Source organism: Crocodylus porosus, unplaced genomic scaffold (genome assembly GCF_001723895.1).
Source record: "Crocodylus porosus isolate Cpor-Errol unplaced genomic scaffold, CroPor_comp1, whole genome shotgun sequence".
In the NCBI taxonomy this organism is placed as follows: domain Eukaryota; kingdom Metazoa; phylum Chordata; order Crocodylia; family Crocodylidae; genus Crocodylus; species Crocodylus porosus.
Genome location: NW_017728947.1, coordinates 19,089,170 through 19,108,722, shown reverse-complemented (window position 1 = coordinate 19,108,722; position 19,553 = coordinate 19,089,170). Strand labels below are relative to the sequence as shown.

The 19,553-nt window shown below is 42.6% G+C and overlaps 1 protein-coding gene across 4 annotated transcripts in view; it reads left to right on the top strand.

Moving 5' to 3' along the window:
- Nucleotides 1–19,553, top strand: part of SYT9 (synaptotagmin 9) — a 154,792-nt gene that overhangs the window by 64,862 nt on the left and 70,377 nt on the right. For all 4 annotated transcript variants that reach the window (XM_019552156.1, XM_019552157.1, XM_019552155.1 and 1 more), the window contains exons 2-3: nucleotides 1,713–2,061; nucleotides 5,691–6,237. In XM_019552156.1, the coding sequence (XP_019407701.1) occupies nucleotides 1,713–2,061; nucleotides 5,691–6,237 (896 nt within the window). The remainder of the gene's footprint in view (nucleotides 1–1,712; nucleotides 2,062–5,690; nucleotides 6,238–19,553) is intronic.

Sequence of the window (19,553 nt, the reverse complement as noted above, 5' to 3'; positions counted from 1 at the left end):
CACACACACAAAGGATGTGGACAAATTGGAGAGAGTTCAGCAGAGGGCAACAAAAATGGTTGGGGGCTCAGGCACATGACTGATGAGGAGAGGCTAAGGGAACTGGGTTTATTTCATTTAGAGAAGAGAAGACTGAGGGGGTGCATCTATATCTGTAAATGGCTGCACAGGTGCTACTCATTTAGTACTTCCTTTAGCTTTGGCAAGTACTAAATGACCGTGCAGTAACCACTAAATGATGGTGCATGAATTATTTCCAACCCCACATTACATTAGTAACAAGCTACTGCATAGTAGTTCATTGCTATTTCACAGTAGCATTTGTGTCATGGATCATGTCCACCGAAGCAACGTCATCACAATGACAAGCTACATATAGTGTCTCATGTAGACATGCCATAGGGGATTTAATAGTATTCTTCAAGTACCTGAAGGGTGGTTACAAAGAGGATGGATTTAGACTGTTCTCAGTGGTGGCAGATGACAGAACAAGAAGCAGCAGTCTCATGTTGCAGCAAGGGAAGTTTAGGAAAGATATTAGGAAAACTGTATCACCAGGAGGGCAGTAAAGCACTGGAACAGGTTAGCGAGAGAGGTTGTGGAATCTGCATCCTTTCAGGTTTTAAGACCTAGCTAGACAAAGCCTTGACTGAGATGATATAGTTGTGGGTAGTTCTACTTTGAGCAGGAGTTTGGACTAAATGACCCTCTGAGGTCTCTTCCAACCCTCATTTTCTATGATTCTATGTGTTTAAATACCAAACAAGCAAGGAAACAGACAAACAAAATCAACCCTTCTGCCCCTCCCAAGCACTAGAACAGGATCCCTTTTGCTCTGGCCCCCGGAGGAGTGTGGTACACCCATGCAACAAGATGTTTAGCTCATATCCTGCTTCCTTTCTCCTTGCAACAGTTCTCTCACAGCTCTTTCCTTTGGGGTTTTAAGCTCCCAGTGGAACACTCCCTTGTTAGCAGAAAGCCCAGCAGCTGAATATCCTATATCCTTAGCACAGCTGGCTACCCTTTCTTAAGGGGGTAGAGCACCCTGTTACAGTCTGTTGAACCTTACTCTGCAGTGCTGACTTCCCACAGCGAAGGCTGTATGTCAGTTTAACATCTTCATTGCTTGTAACAGAATGTGTGAACATAGCCACTGAAGCTTGATAATATATTGCAAGGCTTTGCATATTTAATCTTTTAAAAACCTTCAGGTAAAGTGGAAGACGCTGTTTAATGATTACTTTGTATTTTGTGCACTTTCCTTGTGTATCTTTTACAAACACCATAACAATGTTCTCCAGACTAGCATTTACTAACATAAGAGACTAATGAATAGATTCGGTTGAATAAAATAACTCTAAATGATGTTTCAAGCTCCTTTATAAAACATGTGAAATCTCAGGAAGCACATCTTAGGTCACATGTAAATAATGTATTTCAAAGGCATAATTCTGTGTTAATATTTTATTTACATACAATAAAACTTTAATGACAATTTTTTTTTCCCAGAGAAAGTGGAGAAGAAAACATTTTAATACATTTTTATGCCCTGACAGTTGCTGCTATAGGTATTTAATTTTTCCAATCCAAGTTAAGCAATATGTAAAGAAAGCTTAGCTCTATATTGTGTTCCCCATAGGAGATGCACAAATCTCTAACCAACTGGAGAAAAAAATAAATGTGAAATGTCTCTGTGTGTTCCTTCTTTGCAGATATCTCAGTAAGCTTGCTCTCCTTAGTTGTCACAGCCTGTGGACTTGCTCTGTTTGGTGTGTCTCTGTTTGTGTCCTGGAAGCTTTGCTGGATCCCTTGGCGAGAACGTGGCCTGCCTTCTGGGAACAAAGACAAGCAGGATTCGCTGAACTGTACAGACACAGAAACCAATGACCATGAGTATAGCGAGGATTACTTGGGACAGCCTACTTCCTACCCAGAGTCCTCCATGAAAATTAGCCACACTTCCCCTGATATTCCATTAGATGCTCAAGCAGGGACCAAGGAGAACTGTGTACACAATGTCCGAATGCATCGCCAAATCACAGAACCAACGTCTTCTGCTCGGTCAGTAGCACAATTTTCTTCTAATAATAAAATATTACTCTCCCTGTTTCATCCCCATCCATTTTTAGACAGTATGCAGACCAACAACAAATGTTTATTTTACCTGTCTTAATCACTTTAATGGTTATAGAAAATTATTTACTTGTTGGGCTGTGCTTCATGACAGACGGTTTAAGAGGGTGTGGCCATAATGGTAGTCCTTTTTTTTTCAATCACAAACAACAAATGCACCATCTGCCTACTCCCCTCATAAACAAGAAAACTTGCCAAAATGGTGTCCTTCGGAACAAGAGAACAGTCCAGATCTGATCCTGTAAAACATGTTCATTTATACTTATTGTGCTGAGGCTGAGCACTCAGTAATATCCCTGTGAAGATTTCAAAAACAACCAAAAAATAGGGCAAGCTAATGAAACACTTAGGAGAGTCAGAAATAGGATTAGAAGTGACAGAATTTAGTTACAACATTGACTATGGGTGAAAAACAGACTGAATAAGTTTGGATGCAGGCACAGGAAACTGAACACCAGTATATGAGGGAACAGGAAAGGAGGAAGGTGTCAGTGTGAGAGTGTGGAAGGAAAGGTGATAAAAGGATTATTCAGCACATGGCCATAAAAAGATCAGCACTTGAACAGCCAATTAGTGAAGTTCAGCACTAGCCCCACAGTTATTCTGGTCACCTGAATTAGCAGGTTTGGCAAAAGCTCTTGACCATAGGCTGTTCTTTAAGATAAGGTGCTGTCAGAGCAGCTAAGAGCTAAGGATTAAGTTCAGTAATTGCCAATCTTTCAGTGTTAATATCTTGATCTAGATCAGGACTGTCCAACTTCTGAGTAGCTAGAGACCACATGCTATGCACCCTCCTTCCTCCCCCCACCCCCCATCACATGGGCTGCATGTCATGTGGGTGCCCCTCCAGGCCCCAAGCCCCTCAGACTCTGTGGGCCCTGCCATCGCATCCCATGTCCAGGAGCACACCAGAAAACAAGCTGGATGATGGGAGTGGAAGCCCAGAGATCTTGGCCTTAGCAACCAGAGTGATGGTAGAAGTGGCAGCAAGGCATGAGCTTGCAGGCCAAGAGTTGGACGGCTGTGGTTTAGATAAGCAAAGACCCCAGTAAACAACAGGAATGCTCCTGAGTGCCTGGATAAATGTCCTTGTCTTTTTCTCAATAGGCTGTAGATCAGTCCTAGGAATCTGTGACTATGGAAGCTGAGCCCAAGCAAAGATGCACCGTTGCATTACCAGCCACATGCAAGGCAGATTTCAAACTCTGGCACTGCCTCCTATTTAAGATATAGGACACACAAGCAGATTGTCAATGAGAGAACTTTTTTTTTTCACTGACAGTCCACAAGCTTTACGAACAACCAAACTTTTTTAATGGTGTATTTTTTACATAATTTAAAGGAAATGTAAAATACAAAAATACACACTTAATTGGTGTGTATTTATCCACTTAAGAGGATTTTAATTCTCTCCCCCATACCCCCAGAAGCCAGGGACTTTTTAATATTCTCAGTACAATTCCCAGAGTTTTCTGTCATAGTCACATTTTCACTGTGTTTTTGTAAAGCAAAATTCTTCCTTCAGCAGTGAGAGCTAAAGTGAGAGCTAAAGCCTCACTAGGCACAAGACAGTGGAAGTAAGAAAATCCAGTGCTGAAACCATAAAGAGACAAATTTCTCAATCATGTAAGGAAAACGAAGACTATGAAATTTATCCACTCAAAACAATTATATTTTCTTAGTCCTAGATCAGCAGCGCTCCCTACAGAAAAGCTAGTTTAGGACTGGGGAGTGACAGTCCTTGAAGTTTTACCTCAGAAGAAAGGGAAGGAGAAATTGTTTTGAACCCTCTTTCCATCCCTCCAAACGCTTAAATATACAGTTTGGAAGGGACCCCTAAGAAAGGTACTGGAAAAAAACAAGTCCTGCTCATTTTAATTCCCTTCCTACATTCAACTGGAGCCCCTAATGCCACGTGCCTTTTCATATTTCCATTGTGTGTGAGCAGCTCTGACATGGAAGATGTGACATGCAGGCTGTATGAGAGGAAGCATGTGTATATGAGACAGTCTAGTACTTAAAACCAGGACACCAGGGTTCTAGTCCTTGATCAGTTACGAATTTGCTGTATATCATTTAATTTGTGTACTTCAGGTTTCCCACCTCGTCAAAGTGGATACTGTATTAACCCACAAGTCTGTATTTACCTCTTGTGTTGCATTATGTCCATGTTCTTTAAAGAAGCGTAGGGGTTAAGTTGTCTAATTTGTTTATTTGTGACACAATAATATTTTGTCATGGAAGACTACTAATAACTACATAATTATGCTTTTATTATGTAGCAGGGGAGAAAAATTAGTTGGATTATGAGAGAGAGAATGCTTCTGTTTTAACATATACACACACATTTACAAGAAATGAATGATAATATGAGAGGAAATATTGCTGATTACATTCAGCATAAATAGTCTTGACTAACTGTAACCTAAGATTTTTCCCAGGTGTTCCCTTTTATGTTCACTATGCTTTGGTTCTTCAATATGATGTATGATTTTATGTATTAATAAGAAAAAATTGTAAAACTCATAAAAATGAGGGCTTTTACCTAATCCAACTTTCTCATCTAACTGCCCTACAGGGACTGCAAATTTGATTTCTGCCATCTTCTTGTGAAGTGGAAATTTCAATCACAATAACCAAGTGACTCCAGATAATAAATCTCATTGGACCGAAGCTAAAAGGAACTTTCTCTCCTAGGAGTAATAAAACTAAAGCAGTCTTTCAGCCTAACTACTTACAATGTTTATAACATCTGATGGTAGTTATAAGAGAAGGACCAAAGCAGAAGAAAAAATATTGATAGAGATGGGTAGCAAACCATTTAAATTAAAAAGAAACAGCTTGTAAATCAAATAGTAGTTTTTATTGATCAGTAATTAATTTACAGCTGTTGGGAAATACCTCCCTCCCATATTCAGTCTTTTTTCTTCCTACCAGATATCAATAAACTCGCCTAAAGCTATGTGATGGGTAAAGGGACAGATTCTCCTCTCCATTATATAGGCATAAACCATTAAATTGTGTGGGATTGGGCTGAATATTTATACAGTCCTTTCATGGCAAATAATAGGAATAATTATTATTACAAATGTACCTATGGGACTAATTTATACTTCTTGGTACTAAATTCATTGATTTCTGTGAATTTATATCTGGCATGGGAGGGCTGCATTGACAGTTATATGCAGTTGTATTAAATCATGTATACATTTATAACTCAATGGAAATAGGTGATCCGGCGGCTTTCCAATGAGCTTGGTTATTTGCGGGGAGGGGTGTTACAAGCTTCAACTGACTTTGGAGCGTATATTTTGTGTACTTAAGGTATAAGAATTGTGCATTATACAAGCATAATAAATCTAATGATGAAGATGTACTGTAATAATATTTCAATTACAGAAATATTGCTCTATTAAAAAGGGATAGTGTGCTATATATGTTCATGCTACCTAAAGGCATGATTAAATATGCCCAATGAAATTAAAATAATGTCCCGACAAGAATCACACAACACCTGACAATATAATCAATTTAGCTTCTTTCATGTTTTGCTTAAGGCACAATTCAATACGAAGACAGCTCAATCTTTCAAACCCAGACTTCAACATCCAGCAGCTTCAAAAACAGGAGCAGTTGACTGGGATTGGACGCATTAAACCGGAGCTGTATAAGCAAAGATCAGTGGACACTGATGACGGACGGCGAAACAACAGCAAAGCCTGTGGGAAGCTCAACTTTATTTTGAAATATGATTGTGACTTAGAGCAGCTGATAGTAAAAATTCACAAAGCTGTCAACCTGCCAGCAAAGGACTTTTCTGGGACTTCAGACCCTTATGTGAAGATCTATTTGCTTCCAGATAGGAAAACAAAACACCAGACTAAAGTGCACAGAAAGACCCTAAACCCCGTATTTGATGAAGTTTTTTTATTTCCTGTTCCATACAATGACCTGACCACAAGGAAGCTTCACTTCTCTGTGTACGACTTTGACAGGTTCTCCAGGCATGACTTGATTGGCCAAGTGATAGTGGATAATTTTTTAGATTTGACAGACTTTCCCAGGGAATGTAATATTTGGAAGGATATTGAATATGTCACCAATGTAAGTATCCCAGTTTTTCATTTTACAATTTTATATTTCAGTTTAACAACTTATTTATAACCTTGACCTGTTTTAAACTGATCAAATTGGTCTCTATGATGCATTTATGCAGAAAATTATTCTTTTGTCTCTCTATTGGCATTTGACCTCAATCCATAGAATGTGTTAATATATTTCCAGTCATCATTTTACTTTTATAGGATTTTTTTTAATGTAGAATCTATGGAAGTTAATCACATCCCTGTTAATAACAGAGAAAAGCTAGAGAAATAAGCTTTCTAACCCCAATTTACCATGAAAAATGCTATTTTTCCATTTTCCCTTTATAGTTGTGTTATTTATTATCTGTCATATTTGTCTTAGCATACTATTTACCTGAGTGTACAAAGTGAAGGACTGTGTATGGCTTTCCTCAATCCTGCAAAGTCAGGTGACTTTGCATCTACAGCCCTGGTGAATTCTTGACTCTAAAAGCTGGCACTAGCAGTTACCAGCCAATGTCACATAAGATGTGGAAACACCAAACTGTGTGGCGAAACCCTTCAGTTCACATGCCAAGGATCAAGTCAAAGTTAGTACATTTGCGTAAAAGCATACCGCAGGCGGTTCTTGCCTGAAGTAAACATTAACAAATACAAAACAGGAGAACTTTTTTCTTTTTAACCTAAGCTATACATGTATATATGTATATATATTCCTGGCATCTCAAGAAATCTCTGGTATAGGACCTGATATAGGAAAGCTCACAGGGATCCAGGTTTTCTGTTTCCCGCAACCAAATGGCAAAAAACGCGGATTTCCCCTTTTACCCGAGAAGAACACATTTTTTCCTCATTTTAATGGAGAAACATGGATTTTACACTTTTGCAAAGAGCAATCTACAGGCTGGAAGAGTTCCAGTCTGCAAGGGGCTGGTGGGAGCAGGAGGAGGGTGGTCAGGCAGGGAGCATGTGCTCATGGCCACCAGGTAGCCTAGAGAGCAGTTCCTGCAGGTAAGTCTGGTGTGGGGAGGGGGATTGAAGCCCCATGGGGAGGGAGGGAGTTAGGCAGGGCTGGGGCTGGGGATGCTGCCCAGTCCGGTGGGCCATAGGGCTTGGGGCCCGGAGCTGGAAAGCATGGCTGCAGGGCCCCAGTGGGGAGTGGGATGGGGCTGTGGGTGGCTCATCCAGGGGGCAGAGAGGAGTGGGGCCAGTTTCCCATCACTGCACATAATCCTAGGGGAACAGGGGGACCTGTGCCCCTCAGATCTGTGTATGGGGCAGGGGTGAATATGGGCTGCTCACTGTGGGCTTGGGCTCCCTGTCCTGTTGGCATCCCCCAGGGCCTCTGCAGCTCAGCAGGTGGAACCTGGCACAGCAGAGCAGAACAAGGCCAGGCACAGAAACTCCTTGCTTCTGTGAGACCCATGTCTCCTGCCTGCCCAGCAGCATTAAAGGCAGTGGCACAAGGTTTGCCCCTCACTGCTCCAAGGCGGGCAGGGGGCACATCACCAGGGCAGCACAGAGTTTGCAGTGACAAGGAGCTACCCTGTCCAGCCCTGCTCTGCCTTGCCATGCCTGGTCGCACACACTGGACTGCAGAGGCCCCAAGGAAGGACAGCAGAGTAGGGAGACTGAGCCTGCAGCAGGCAGCCTGCAAACACCTCTGCCCCACACACAAATCTGGAGGGCACAGGTCCCCCTGCCCCAGCAGGAGTGTGTGCAGTGGTGGGGAGCTGGCCCTCTGCCTAAGCCCACAGCAGACCACCTGCCCCACCCACAAGCTCCAGTCCGGCCATGCCACCCATGGGAGAAGGGGAGCCAGGCTCCATGCTCTGCTGTGCTGCAACAGTTGCCACCTCCCATGGATGGCAGCCAGGGCTAGCTCACTGCTATGAGAGGCAGGGGCCTGCAGACCCGGGTCCTTGGCTCTATAGGTCTGGCAGCTGGGGTTCCTCTCTGGCAGGACTGGGAGGGGCAGGGGGCTGTGGGGGGAGAAGTGAGAGGCACCAGCAGTGCCAGGGAGCTGTGGGGGAAGTGAGGGGCACCAGCAGATCTCGGGGGCAGTGGGTGGGGAGTGAGGGGCACCAGCAGGGCTGGGGGGCTCTTGGGGGGGCAGTGAGTGAGAGACCTACTGGACCTGTGTTCTGTGAGCTAAGGGAGCAAGGGAAAATCTGATTTTCTATGATAAAAAACCCCAAATCAAATACCAAAATGTATAGGTATTTAGAATCTATTTTATTATAGTGATTGAGGTACTGATAGGCTTCCAAATTGCTTTAGAATTGTAAATACATCAATAAAACATTGTGTTCAATTGATATATATAGGTGTTTCATTTTAATAATGGAATTTGGGATTTTTATCAGAGAATGTGTGATTTTTTTCAGAGAATTTGCTATTTTATCAGAGAAAACCAGGATCCCTGGTTGTGAATCACAAATAGCACCCTTTCAGAGACCAGGAACTTTATTCTGCTCTCAATGCATAGGCAAATGTCTTCGCAGAGTTAATGGGAATAAAGCATGTTTCTTCACTGGAAAGTAGATGCTACATGAATAAAATGCAGAGTACACAAGGTGAAGGTACCAGTTTCATATTTTATTTGCTTTACAAAACTGAAATCTTGTGGGTGTCAGTAAACCAAACATTTTAAACAATACAATCAAAGAAATGCAAGTGTTTCAGGCCCTTAATCAAGAAAAGCATGTAATCATGTGCTTACCTTCAAGAACCTGTTGATACCAGTGGAAATTATATTTAAAGTTAAGCAAAAACTTAGCTGTTGTCCTGCTAAGGATGAATCAAGACCTAACTGTCAATGTGGCATATAACTGAGCCTGGAGCTAAAATGCTGATTTAGTTAATGTGGGGAAAGAGGAGCACTTGGAAATTTATGTGGGCATTATTTGATGCCCTCTTCTTTATGTTCCTAGTATGAAAAATATGCTGCATACTAAAATGGCACTACAGGAGTTAAATTGATTCTTACCTGATTGGGGGTAAAGAGTAGAGAGAGAACAGAGTCTGGTCTAGATTTGAATCTACTTTCTGACCTAAAGTTTAATGATGGCTAAAATCAGGTTTGGTCCAGTATAGTTATAGGCCCCAAACACAATATTTGGATTGGGATTTGAAACCTTCAAATTCCATATGTGATTAGAGTTCAGGTACTGTCCCATCCAGGGGCAGATCCAGGATTTGGCAACGGTGGGTGTGGGAGCAACAACCTAGCTGCAGGACTGGCTGCATCCTGCTCTCAGTATCCTCCCCCACCCCCATGGGCAAACCACACTATGGGAGCCCCCAGAGCAGGGGTGGGGAGGCAGGCTCACCTGGAGCAATGACAGTGACAGCCACAACTCCCCCACCCTGCCCAGTCTCCTCCAAGAGCTGGTATGGGAAGGGAACTGCGCCTCCCACCTATCAATGCTGCTTCTACTGATGTCCCAGCTGAACCCAGCCCCCAAGCATTCCTGCTTAGGGTTACCATATGTCCAGGTTTTCCCAGACATGTCCTCTTTTTCTGGCCCCCTGTCCTTGTGTCCAGGTGGGTTTTTAAAATGAGAGCAAATGTCTAGGTTTTTGCTCTTTTTTGCTTTCCCAGGCTGGCTGCCTGGGGCTGGGAGCAGCAGGCAAGGTGATTGGCTGTTGAGGGTCCTCCTCCCCCTCCCAGGCATCATTTTTTTTGACACCTGCTTGAGTGACCAGGAGTGTCTCTAAATCTTCCCCCACCTCTGGGACAGTGGGGAAAGCAGCAGCAGGCAGAGCAGAGGGGAGGGAAGTGAAGGGGAATAGACATGACTCTGAGCACAGAGGAAAAGGGGGATTATCAGCTGCTTGAGGGATTTTTAAAAAGTCCCCAGAGATTCCCAAAGAGTGGTCCAGTCTGAAAGGGGTACCTCTGGATTCATCCCTGGTCTCATCAGCACAGTTTTAGTAAAGGTTTATTCTGGGATAAAGCAGAGAACACAGAGTATATGCTCATAAACAGGGTTTGTAGCTAATAGGGACCATATCACTGCAAATGATGCACAGCATGAGACATAGCCTGGTTTTGCCTAACGTTGGTATCCAGATAAAAGGTTCATATAAACAGGTTCTCACAGTATTTAGCTTTCCAATTAGCATTTCCAAAATTTCAAATGTTGTATTCAGTTTCATAAAATTATGACAAACTAGCACAGAATTATTCAAGAAGTTGGACTGAATTACAGTCATTTGAGTTAGTTCTCTTAGTAGCCATTAAGACTGGCAATAAAATCGCAAATCAGCAAAACTCTGCAAAACTCTCTTAATTTCATCCAAGCTCTGAACGAAAGGCAAGGATTATGAACCTTTGAAACAAAACTGAGCTAGGTTATGCAAGCTGATTTATGGTTGTGAAGAGGACCTGTATCGACCCTGGCAGCTTTGACTGAGTTTAGCTTCGAGCGTGTTGGTTGTTTCAAACCTGAAAGTCAAAAATAGCAAAAGGCCATGCAATCCCATTAAAGTTAATGGAGTTTCACAGCACATAAATCAACAGAGAATCCAGCACAAGTAGGTGTGAACCTCCTTAAAACACACACAAAAACCAACAAACCCCACAGAATTAAACCTGCCAAATTAGCCACAGCTTGGTTATTTCATTTGAAAATATATATATTTCAGTTCCTTGTGCATCTCATTACATTATATAGGCACAGGGTGACTATATGTCCCATTTTCTCTGGGACAATCCTCATATTAGAGGCTAGTCCCAGCTGACTGTTGGGAATTATAATGGGTGTCACAGAAATGCAGGGGTGCAGGGCACTGTCTGCCCAGGAGTTAAAGTGGCACGAAGCACCTTGTAGGTGGCCAGGCAGGCGCTGCTGCCTACCCAGCATGTGGCCCCACCCCACTTGTGAAACTGCTGGTGGGGAGGGAGGGGGCTGGGTCCCAGATTTCCCAGATGATGTCCCAGATTTTCAGGATTTCCTTATGGTCAGCTATAAAGGCAGGGATTGCATGTCCCATTTTACATCATTTTCTATTGTATTGTATTCTAGTCCAGTTTGACGTAACAATGTACCAAATTCACTTTTACTGAATATCTAACACAATAGTCTATTTCAAGTAAGTATTGCAGATTGCACATGAAATAAGCCAGCTTCACCACGAACACAAATGTTAAATTCACTAATTGGATGGTATCACACGAGTGTCTTCTTGCTATTTTCTAATAACACTAAAACTTTGTTTTGGTCAATCTACAGTGGCTTTGATTCTTCTCATTCCATATTCTGCTGCCATCTCAGGCTTTGAAATCTTTTTATAGTATCGTCTTATGCAGTTGGTTAGTAGCAATAGATACACATTATGGAGGATAAAATACCTCCACAGCCCACAAAAGACATCTATAGAGAGCACTGCCTCTAAGCACCTTGTATATTCAAATGACAGTTCTTCTAATCTGAGTCTCTCTGAGCAGAAAGCTTCTTGCTCTGCCAGTGTTTTTTCCAACCTTACAGGCAGCAACAGCAGTGTGTGTAATGGAGGAAGTAATTAATAAATGGATCAGCCCTAGATGAACATGAAAGCAGGCTTAATTTGGCTTTTGTATATTTATCAGAAAAGTTATTCTGATTTCCAGCATGTCAGGATGGAGAAGCCTTTCTATTTTTAGGCTTGGGTTTGTTTCTCTATTTATTTGTTAGTTTTATATCCCGCCCTTTCCAAAAGAAGCTTACAATAAACAGACAAACCACCCAGATAGGAAATAACAGCAGATTCCTCAAACAACAGCTCCAACTCCTCTCCCCCACCCCCACCTGCTGGTCCTTTAGGTAAACCACCATAACAAGCAAACCCTCCAACCCATGTATCCCCAGTATGCCTTCCAACTGCCATTTAAATTCAAATACAAGAAACCTCTTTCTACTGTCCACACACTCCCACTCCCCTGGCTCATCCTTAGGAAAGATCCCTCCCGCTGTGCTCTTCAACGTCCTATCCAAACCCACCCCTCTTCTACAGATCCATGGCTGCCTCCACAAAACAAAACAAGCAAACAGAAACAAACCAACCCACCCAAAAACTCCATATCCCCCCAACAAACACAATGCTGAATTCAAAAGAACCTTAACAAAAAAAAGAAAAAGAAGGTCCCTGCATCCATCTCCATCAAAGCAAGACACCAAAGGGTACCCTTCAGCAGTGCACACCCAAGGAGGCCTGAAGGGTTTGGAAGGTTGGCAGGTTGGTTGGGTCCCTCTACCTCCATCTGAGCAGCCAAGATGTTACCTAGGTTTGGCCCCAACTCTCTTCCAGAGAGAAAAATGGGAGGAGGGAGTTATGGCAACCCAACTTTCTTCAACACAAGGATGTCTTCTGGCTGGGTTCTGAGTCTATCAGTAGCCTCTGATGCTTTTATGTAAAATAATTTTTAATGTTTTTGGTACTATCCTCAAACTCAGCTTTGATCAGAAACAGCATATGGCCTCAGGAAAAAAAAAACATATTTAGTTTTAAAAATAAAATGAATTGAGTGCACACAACTACCCCACATTACAGGTTTAGATAGACAAGGGTCACCTTCTGTATAAACTGCTTGTTAAATAAGGCCGTTCTGGTACACAGACAGTCCTATTGACTAGGCATTTTACATGAACTAGGTTCTATTGTGACCATTGTTTCATAATGACTTATTTTGCATTCTCCACATTTTAAACTCAAGTTAACTTGCAGTACTGTGGATCTGTCAAAACCAGAAATTAGAAGTGGAGAGTGAGGATACCTGAGGCACAAGAATAAATGGGAACTGGGATATATCCCACTTCCATTTTCCGGTTTGCCAGTTTCAGAAGTGGCCTGGTTTGAGACGTCTATAGCCTGATTTACAAAGGAGTTAAGTGCCCAAACCTTTAATTAAAGCCATTAGGAGCTGCACTCACTCAACACCTTTGAAACTCAGGACCTACATACCTCAGGATGGGCACCCAAAACTAGTGGGCATTTCTGTACATTTAAATCTTAACTTATGGGTGCTTCATGTTTGGCAGGTATGAAACAGCTACAGTAGTAAGCTGACTCACTGAAGCATCTTGAAATTCAATTAATCTCTATTAAGCATTTTAGTGAGCCTTGGGTGCTAAATATAAAAGAACAAAATATTGCAGCGTACTTGCTTGTTTAAGCAGCTGCCCTATTGGATAAACCCTAACAGCAGCTAGAACAACTCCAGGAGTTGAGCACATAAGTATGGCCTATTATACCTGTACCTTTGCAGTCACGCAGCAGGAATGGTCTATTATATCTTCTAATAAAACTGTTTCTCTCTGACTTGTCTTCCTGCCTTAATGTTAAGAAATTACAAATCTTTTTCAGGGTACACCCATTTGCAGTTGGTGACAATGATTTATTACCTTGAATTAGAGCAGTTTTATAAATGATCTAATAAATTGCTGGGGCAAGAGAGACACTTCCTGACACTTGATGTCTTTTCAGCTTCTAGACATAGTTATGCTTGTGATTTGGTATAGCCAAATGCTAGCTGAGAAAATTCATGCTTTCCTGAACGCATACAATAAGCTGGCATGCCTCCTTGTTCTGAAGAGCTACTGTTGTCGCTCCCTTCTCCCGCTTTCCATTCTTGGGGAAAGCTGGAGCTAAACTCAGGCAACATCTTGGCTACCCAGATGGACAGAGAATGACCCATAAAAACTGTGTGTGTGTTCATTCGAGTTATAATTCCACCTTTGTACTGCCTCCCATGTCATCCACAGGTATGGAAGGAGCTTCTCCTTATCCTCTTCAGATTCCCTCTTAAAACTCTGTTTTATTTTAATGCTTACAGAAGTCATTAGTGATTATAAGATAACTAGTATATAATCACTTCTTACCGATCATCTCATTGTTATCTTGGACTCCCGCTGTCTGTTACATCTACCTGTTGTGTTCAGTGTCCAGTGACAGAAAAAACAAAGAAAACCTCTGTAAGTAGAGTCTAGTCCCAATGGCCATAGTTTGCTTGCAAGGGATGTTTGGTTTCTGCCTGTTCTGGCCTGTTCAAATGTACAAAAAGGTTAAAAGTACAGGCAGTCCATTGGGATAGAGTTCTTAAGGCATGCTAATTTCTGTAGCCAATGGCACACAAAAGGGCATCAACTGACTGCCTTTCTCCCAAACAGCCAGGCACCTAGTTATTGCAGGAGTAACAGGTGTACCCACTAAAGGAAGGAGCCAAGCTGTCTGCACTGCAGATGCGGTGGGGGGTGTAGTGGGAGACAGTGGGTTGCCTGTGCTAGCATGAATCCAGAGTAAGGCTCAACCTCAAACCTTTGGATCTACAACGAGACACTTTACCTGCTCTTTTACCACATTACATAATTATAAAATGTACAGAAAATGATTAAACAAGGACTTCAGGTAGTAAATGATTTTATGACCAATATATATTGAGGACATGTGTATCCTGTAGATTTTTCAAGAATCCAACCCAGTGTGGATGGGAAAATCAATTAATTAGTCTTCACACTTAGCATAGCCGCTAGTATAGTTGTCACATATAAGATAATTGCACTACAAAGTGATTTTGCCATACTTCTTGCACTTTGTGATAATTCACATTTTTAAGCAAGGCTGAATTTCTCCTTTTGTATTTTTCTTTTTTATCTACTGGCCTTGTTAATTGTGTTGTGAATGTTCAAGTTACCAGAAATGAAATGTAGATCAATCAGATTAGGAAGTAGCACACAGCATGGATAATATATAGATAGATTTGAGTTTTGAATATGTCATTAGGAAAGTTATAATAGCAATAACATGTTTTTGTATTTCAGCTGGATATAAGCACATGCTTAAGGGCTGTGACATACAGGAGTAGGCTCAAGCACATGCTTATGCACTTTGCTTTACTGGAGTCTTAGATTGTAAATATTATGGGTTAGGCATTGTGTGTTTGTATGTGTTTGCAGACCACCTAACTGTGTAGTCCTAATTCTGATTGGGCCATCCAGCCATTCATACTGTGAATGGTAATATAGATTTGGGCTAGGGACAGAAATTACACATAAACTAGTATAAGTGATCAGAAACCAATGCAAATCTGTAACACAAAAGAAGTTCAGTGCATGTAAGTGTTTTCAAAATGGCCAAAACTGGTTGCAGATAAATCTGGATGGATGTACTATCAAACTTAACTCATTTAAATCATCTTATTTAACTTCTGTCTCAGATCCCTTCCAGATTCAAATCAACTCATAGTCCCCTGGTATCCCAGAATGTTTTGCACTTTTTCTGCAAAATCCCACAGGGTGGGCAGGATAGCCTTGGCCCACGCTGTCTGCTTCAGCAGGAAGGCATGCTCTAGCGCCCCCCCAGCTTCTATCCTGGGCCACTGCAGGCATGTGGCTGCATTTCTGGAATCAAAAGTGAATCTCTGTCCACTTGCTTATTGGTTCAATCTACACAGCTTGGACTAACTTACGAAGACTGAATCGATTTCAGTCTTGAACTTTATGACTGTCTGTATTTAGCTTTTGTTGCTGAATCTCAATAGCCATGTACTCTGAGGACAGGAGATCAAAATCTGAGCTTTGTGGCTAGCCTCAACATCTGTATTGAGCAGGCCCAAAAACTCAGATCCCAAGAGCTTCAAGACTGGTTCTACAAGTTAGGTTTAGTTCTAAGGGTGATAAATTGATTCAGCATAAATATGTTTCTCTTTTAATACCTAGCCTGTTACATTATATGAAGATGCAAGAGATTTTCTTCTCCCAACATGTATAGTCACAAGTTAATAATGTCAGACTGAATTCTGTATCTCCATTATATTAGCTGGTCCAGATTTTTACAGGAATAATCTATAATAGCAGTGCTCAATTTTTTGGCCCTGGGAGCCAAATGAGTGGTGCAGGCTGGATTAGGTCTGGAGGCCCAATCCAGTGTGCTTGGTACTAGAGCCCAATCCAACACACACTGGATCAGATCCTGGTCCTGCACACCATCTCATGCCTGCAGTCCCAGGCACTACCCCTACCCCAGCCCTGACTCCATTAACACCAGATCATGCCTGCTATCTCAACCTTATCCCCAGATCTGCGTGTGCTGGATCAGGCCCACTGCCTCAGCCCCAGCACCATGAGCATGCTGGCCAGATCCTTTACATCGAGCCACGTCATCTGGCCTGCGGGACTTGGAAATTTGGTGGTGGAGGAGCAGTGGTAGTGTTAATTGCCTCTGCTCTCTTGCCACCAATTTCTGGACCTTTGGGGAGCCCCATGGGTTGGATCACACAGCACTGCATGCCAGATTTGACCCACGGGCTGGGAGTTAAGAACCCTGCTCTATAGCTACTCCTGTACTCAACACCCTTTCCCTGTCTCCTATGCATCTCTCACTCTTTTCACCTAGATAATCTCTTCTCTAGAGATTAAAAAAAAAAAAGCAGGATGCTACCTGCAGGCAGGCTGTAGTACAGCATTTGCAATGTATCAATGGAATGTATTTTACACATGCAGTACAACCAAAACTTGAATCCGGAAAATCAAATGCAGTCTTCAATTATACCATGCAATTCTATTAACTGTAATTACTATAGTACACATGTAATTAGGGAACAATTCGTCCTAATATTTTTGCAATTCAGAGACAGCTCTTCTACAGGATGAGTGAAAGAGCACTTCCATAATTGTCACCATACTTTTGCTGTTTTAAAGCAGCGTAAGCTGGGGGTGTTGTACAAGGTTTGGTGAATTGTTCAGATAATCTTATGCATTTTTACATAAAGTTAGTCCTCTTAAAATCTAAACATATATTCAACCAATAGGGGTGCAGGGAACAAAACTCTTCCAAATCAGGGTTTGCTAATTATCACAATTTTTTTAGACTTTTCACTCTGCCACTTTCCAGTAGAGGCTATGCAAAGCAATTAGAAAGCCTGTGAATTTGTTAGATTCTCTGAAAAATCCAACCTCTCTAGATTCATTTTCAATACTTGGAACCAAACTTGAATTTATTCTTCTCACAGAATTGCACATACTGTACTTGCTTGAAATGCCTCAAGCTATTTTTAGCCTTTAATACCCACTAGATAGCAGAGCCATCAGTCACCTTTCTCTATTGAATAGACTCCTTTAGAATTTTAGGATTTCACATTTACCATGCTCTGTGCTCTGGTTTTGCCAGTTTGCATTTTGTTCTTTTTTTCACTGTTTCCTGTGTATTGCAGTGGTAGGTTGAGCATGGGTGCATATTTGTTCTTGCTGCATTCTATTAATTGAGAGGCAAACAAGAGGCAGTAGGTAACTGTGCTGCCTCAGCATGATGACTTTGCAATGACTAGTACATTGGGGTGGTGATTTGCAAAAAGGGTAGAAATGCATCTCACAGTGTTTCACTCTTTCCAACCCCCACCCTCTTCACCCTGCTCACATGCACTGAAAGGGAAGTAAAAGTCATGTGGAGGCTGCTGTCCCCACCAACATTCAGGTAGATCATGCAAGGGAATAAGGGGACCTTTTCTGTGGAGGCACAAGATGTCTCAGTTGAGTCTTAAAGACTCCACTGCCTACCTTATTAAATCAGCTGTGTCCAGCAGATGCTGGATACAAAATGCAGTTCTCTACACAGAAAAAAAGGATTATTGGCCTGTAAACATTACATTTGGGAAGCCTGGTGGTGCATGCTCAGGGGTAGCATACAGAGTCCACTGAACAGTTGATAAGGTCATACAATTTACCAGGTGATCTGCAAGGGCAAGAATTTACTCTGCTTTGGACAGGAGCTCATTTGATCTTCAGAACTACCCACCACCTGTGCAGAAGAGAAGCTGAAGATGTGATTCAGTTCCAAGCTGACTCTAGAGGAATGGAGTTATTCACAAAGACGTATGCAGTTAGTCTATAAGGTGCACCTCTACTCTGCCTTTGAGATGACGCTAGTGAAGAACACCATGGAAACACTTCGTGAGGCTGAGATGAATCTATTGTAAAGACCTCTGAAGCAATATGGTACTGTAACAGTATGTAAATGCATATAGACATTAATGACAGAGATTGATAAAGAATGAAAGCAACAAAAAGAGGAACCATAAAAAGGTTACATGTGCTGTTCCCACCCCGTGCTACACAATTCTGCTCAGGCATCATCTATTTATAGTTTTTCTTCCAGGAGGATTTTAGCACCTGATCATCTATTTTGCATCAAATTTGAAAAAGGGAAAACATGAATCAACTTACTTCATAGTTTCATAGTTAGTAGGGTCGGAAGGGACTTGAGCAGATCATCAAGTCCGACCCCCTGCCTTGGCAGGAAAGAGTACTGGGGTCAAATGACCCCAGCATGGTGTTCGTCTAGCCTTCTCTTAAAGACCCCCAAGGTAGGAGCCAGCACCACTTCTCTTGAAAGTTGGTTCCAGATCCTAGCTGCCCTGACTGTGAAGTAGTGCCTCCTGATGTCTAATCTGAATTTACCCTCTGCCAGCTTGTACTACTCCTGGTAGTGCTTGGGGGAACAGGGACTCCCCCAGTGCCTGCTGGTCCCTTCTGACTAATTTGTAACAGGCCACTAGATCCTCCCTCAGCCTTCTCTTGTGGAGGCTGAATAGGTTCAGGTCCCTGAGCCTTTCCTGGTAGGGCCTGCCCTGCTGTCCCCTTATCATGAAAGTGGCCCTCCTCTGGACCCTCTCAATGTTGTCCACATCCCTCCTGAAGTGCGGCGCCCAGAACTGGACGCAGTACTCCAGCTGCAGCCTGACCAATGCCACACAGAGAGGGAGTATCACCTCCTTGGACCTGCTTGGGATGCATCTGTGGATGCATGACAAGGTATGGTTGGCTTTCCTGACTGTGTCCCCACACTGCCAGCCCATGTTCATCTTGGCATCAGTGATGACTCCAAGATCCTTTTCCACCTCTGTACTGACAAGACGGGAGTTCCCCAACCTGTAGGTATGGAGCCAGTTGTTCCTCCCTGGGTGCATCACCTTGCACTTGTCGGTGTTGAATCCCATCCTATTCTCATCCGCCCACCCCTGTAACCTGTCTAGGTCCAATTGTCGCCTATTCCTTCCTTCTAGCATGCCCAGGTTCCCCCCACATCTTAGTGTCATCAGCAAATTTGAACAGGGTGCTTTTTACCCCCTTGTCCAAGTCACTGATGAAGATGTTGAACAGTGCAAAGACTGAGCCCTGGGGAACCCCACTGCCCACATCCCTCCAGGTCAAAAATGACCCATCCACTACCACTCTCTGGGTGCGGCCCTGCAGCCAGTTGACAACCCAATTGACTGCGTGGGTGTCGACACCACAGTCCCCCAGTTTCTTAATGAGAACAGGGTGAGAGACAGTGTCGAAGGCCTTCCGAAAGTCCAGG